This window comes from Leptonychotes weddellii, chromosome 16, assembly GCF_054177405.1.
Source record: "Leptonychotes weddellii isolate Sample4059 chromosome 16, ASM5417740v2, whole genome shotgun sequence".
Taxonomy (NCBI): Eukaryota; Metazoa; Chordata; class Mammalia; order Carnivora; family Phocidae; genus Leptonychotes; species Leptonychotes weddellii.
The window spans coordinates 42,163,031-42,167,311 of record NC_138384.1 but is presented as its reverse complement, the minus strand read 5'-3'; the positions used below and the strand labels follow the sequence as shown (position 1 = coordinate 42,167,311).

Genomic DNA, 4,281 nt, shown 5'->3' with positions numbered 1-4,281 from the left:
TTAGAACAAAACAGCAAACTGTGGCCTTAAGGTTGGGCTCAGAGTGCTCTGAAGGAGGCTAATGCTGATCTCTTGCCCAGCTAACAAGAAAAAGTGACCAATCAGAGTGAAAGGAAAACCAGACTTTAGGTCCAAGTATCGAAGTTCTGGTCTTGCTTTGCCCATAGCTATGTCAGTGTGAGACGCTCAAGTTTTCCAGATCTCTGTTTCCTGCAAAATGTGTGGGTTGGAGACAATGAATTTTAAGGGCCCTTCCAGCACTAAAATTCCACTTCTAGTCTTGGGTTATACACCAATCACAGCAGAAACTTTATTAGAAATATAAAATACATCCACAGGAACTCTCTCTGTTCTTAGCTCTCCACTTGCTCCTCAACTTGTTGATGACCAGCAGTCAGGAGGGGTGTCCTGCGGTCCAGGACAAGAAGCACCTCCTCAGGAACAATGGACAAGTTACTGCAGTAACATCAGCAGCACTAGTTCTAACCTCCAAACCGAAACAGGAAGCCAGGTGGCCCCATTTTCAGTATTTCGGGGTTGAAGGAGAGACTGATATGGACAGATTTCCTCCACCCACATGGGCCCTACTGTAAAGATCCCAGACATCAGCCTGCAGCCAATTATGGATGTACAGCCTTTGACCTCCAAAAATGAGCTGATGCCTCCTATGGAACAAGAAAGGATGGGGAGATACATGGATGTTTTAGGAAATCAGAAAGGAATCAGTCCTTCCTCATTCCCCAAACCCCGAGTGTCAGAACCCCTTGGGATCCACCCAGATGTCTGGTTTTCCAGCCTCTGAAACCACCGGATGTTCAGTTTACCTCCAGTGATCTGAAGTCTTCCTTGATAGCACTGAATTGTATCATTGGGACAGGGAAGAGAAGGAGCATTCAAACAGGTCCCCAAAGCCACACAGGTTGGGCAGTGGAGGCGTGGTGACATACTGGGAGCTAGAGGGAGAAACAGAGGGCAATTAGGGTATGTCCTGCCTCTGGACTTGTCTCTTCTTGCTTCCCTCTCTTCCCCAAGTCTTTGCTGCTGACCCCCCCACAATCAAGGCCTATCACTGCAACCTTGCCATGCCTCTCCAACTGACTCTTTGCTATCAGAACCCATCCAACATGACTTCCAAACTGTGTGCTTAGGTGTGGAGACAGACATGAAAAGGACACAGTTCCTGCCACTGAGATCACCATCTAGAAGAAGCACATGCCAGTAATTATAGTACATCTCAGTAGGCACTGTGTCCAAGGTATGATGGCAAAGGAATGGAGGGGTATCTAACCACCTGGAAGAATTTGCTAACTATTTTCACAGAGTGGACACCTGAGTTGAGGTGGAGGGTGAACAGAGGTTAGCTGAGTGAAAATGGGGGTTGGGGTGGGTAGCAAAGTAAACAGCAAGGACAAAGGCTGGGAGGTGTGAGCAGCTTGGTGGATTTCGGGGACTGTGAGACACTGCAGTGTTGGTATTCAGTTGGTAGGCACAGATAGGGGTGGACGGTTTTTTTTATGGCCAGCATCCATTCCGATTGGCCAGTACCATATCTGTTGTTAAGTATTTTGACTACTGGCCCCAGCTGAAATACAACAAACAGGGAAGGAAGAGAAGGAAGTGAGCTGGAAAGTTAGGCAGGGCCAGATTGCCGTAGGGCCTGGCCAGATCGGGGAAGCAGTAACTGCCAGACTGATTATGCCACACCATCCTGCTTGGAAACCTCCACTGACACTTTATTGCTTAATCAACACAAAACCCAACTTGACACCTCAGCCTTCATTGACAGCCCAGTGCTCTGAGCAGTGTTTAGACCCCAAGGTAACCATTTAGAAAAAGGCAGGCAAAAGCTCTGAGGTTCTTTTGTGTATGGCCCCATTGGGCCTGAGCCAAGTAAGAACACAGAGAAGGAAGACCCGCCATCTTTTCAGGGGTTTACCTAGTTTCCCTCAGTGCGCATGTCTCACCTCCCCACGTACCCTGGGTCTCTTCCTCCTTCCACAGCTCCAGTAAGTTCTGCCTGCTGTTGCATAAGGGCTCCTCACAGTAGCTGCTGTAGGACACTGTGATTATGCCTGGGGGTGGGGAGTGCTGGACGTACATTATCGCCTGTGTCCCATCTGCCACGCAGCCCTTAGTGCCCAAAACTGCTGTCTTGGCCCCTGTTCGGAGACAGGAGGGAAAGAAAGGGGATGGTGGGCCTATGGTTTGGCCCCAGGGGAGGGGGAACAGCCCTGCCCACAACATACCCTTCCTCCCACCCGACCCAACTGCCCTTTCTCGCTTTACCTGCTTTAATCATCAGAAGGGATTCCTGGCACAATGACCCACTGTCACAAGTCTCAACGTTCTCTGTGGTCCAATTAAACGTCTTCCTTGGGTCCTCTTCTACACTCATCGATATGCCCTTGTGACAGTGCAAATTTTGCTCCGCTGGGGAGGAAATGAGACCACGGTTAAGCACCTGCCCCCACCCCCACCCCCCCAGGCCTCCTTCCGCAGAGGTGCATCCTCTCTGAACCAGCGCTCCCCCCGGGACCCCCTGTTCTTACAGGCCAAGGAGGGGGCCCCGAGGAGGAGGAGGAGGAACAGCAAACCCTGGACACGACGGGTTCCCATGGCGTCTTTCAGAGCGGCTTGGAAGAGCGGCTACGGATCTGCGATTTGAGAGAGAAGAGGGGGCTGTTCGGCCTCACACAGCGAGGCTGCATCGACCTTCTGGCAAGTACTGTCACTGCGGGGCGCAGCCGGCGCGACGGAAGACCGAGGCCTCCACTGTCGGGGTGGCCCTGGCTGGCCTGCGAGTGTGAGCACATTGGCACGTTTACTGTGCCTCAGTTTCCACAGCTGCAACCCTCCGACCCAAACCCCTATTCTCCGAAGACAGAGGAGTTCAACGACCAGCACCCTCCAGCCTCGGGGTCCCGGGTGCGGCCCGGACGCCCCTTCGGCCTCAGGCTCAGGAGGCCTGGTTCAAGCCTATGTTCTCCCACGCCCCGGGATTCTCGGCCCCCCAGGCCCCAGGCCCCCCAGAACTCGGAATTCTGAGATCCCAGTCCTGTTCTACCGAGGGATCCAGGGCTTTGGGTTCCAGCCGCCATTTGCCGCAGGATTCTGAGCCCCCCGGGCTCCATCCCGCTCAGACCCAGGAGTCCTGCCCCCCCACCCCTCCTCTTTCCTCAGGACCCAGGAGTCTGGGTCCCCAGCCCTCCTTTTCTCAAGGGACCCAAATTCCACCTGGCTTTCAGATAACCTCACAAGAACCTCACGGTGCTGAAGGAACGGCCCGGAACGCCCCTCTAGTTCCACTCAGCCTCGGCTTCGTCTCTCAGACACACGGAAGGCGGGGCCAGCTTCGCCCAACAGGTTACTCGAAGCCCCATTGGTCAATGTGAAAGCATCTGATGCGCTCATTGGATGAACCCGAAGGAACGCTGCACCCCATTGGCCCTGGAGAAGCCCATTCCTGCCCAGCTTAGAAGGCACGCATGCGCAGAATGGCGAGGGGCGAGCGTGCTGGGGCTGCGGGGAGGTCGCTGTGTTCGCAGCGCCCAGTGAGCAAAGCAGGGCGGGCGGTGCGTCCTCAAACGGCCTCCCTGATCACTTTCTCTCGTTGGGCGGTGGAGTCTCTGCTTCTCCAGCCAGGCTAGGAGGTTACACCCTTGGCTATCCTCCACTGAACTACTCTCCCTGCCCAAATCGCCTCCCGTGTTCCCAGCCTGGGCCCTGCCGCAGCACCCGCCCGATGGCCGTGGTCCCTGGGAGGCAGCTTGGCCTCGTCACCTTCACGCGCGGCGGTTCCTGGCCAGGCCGGGCGTCTCCCTCTGATCGCGTCACAGCGCCGGCCCCCTCCATGGCCTTCTGGAAGGCTGAATAGAGAAATACCGGCTTCAGAGTCACTTCCAGCCCCCCTGACTGGGGGCATGAGCAGTGACTGTGAGGGCGCAGGTTGCCGCTGTAGCTCACCCACGTGGCCGTGCCACTGCCACCGGGAAGACGTGGCTTTCATTCGGATTTCTTGTTCGTGGCTGAAAACTCTGTTTCATACATATGTAAGCTGTCCAGATCTATATGTAACATGAAGCAAAGGGGTCCTTGGTGTACTCTTAGACTTGGTGCTGTTTCTGTGAGTGCTGTGGTGTAAATGAATATTTTTAATAGAGGAAATACCACAATTAGAACTTTAAAAAAACTAGGGAGAGTTAATACAAATATAAGAGAAAGCAATTTAGCTAGATCAGGAAGAATATTATGGCCTTTTAGAATCCACCAAAAAATGTTTTC

At 53.8% G+C, this 4,281-nt stretch overlaps 1 protein-coding gene across 3 annotated transcripts; it reads right to left on the bottom strand.

Moving 5' to 3' along the window:
- Positions 1–245: 245 nt before the first annotated feature.
- Positions 246–3,811, bottom strand: TEX101 (testis expressed 101). Of its 3 annotated transcripts, XM_081807000.1 has the most exons (6): positions 3,235–3,801; positions 2,550–2,654; positions 2,287–2,430; positions 1,977–2,159; positions 825–953; positions 248–665 (listed from the first exon to the last, which is right to left on the bottom strand). In XM_081807000.1, the coding sequence occupies exons 2-6, from the start codon at positions 2,614–2,616 to the stop codon at positions 454–456; spliced, it is 735 nt and encodes a 244-aa protein (XP_081663126.1). In that variant the 5' UTR covers positions 2,617–2,654; positions 3,235–3,801; the 3' UTR covers positions 248–453. The 3 variants fall into 3 exon arrangements, 2 of the variants coding, with proteins under 2 accessions (XP_006732072.1, XP_081663126.1); XM_006732009.3 differs by lacking the exon at positions 3,235–3,801 and having other exon boundaries at positions 246–665; positions 2,550–2,626; XR_014140932.1 differs by lacking the exons at positions 248–665; positions 825–953 and having other exon boundaries at positions 2,132–2,159; positions 3,251–3,811.
- Between the last annotated feature and the right edge of the window lie 470 nt (positions 3,812–4,281).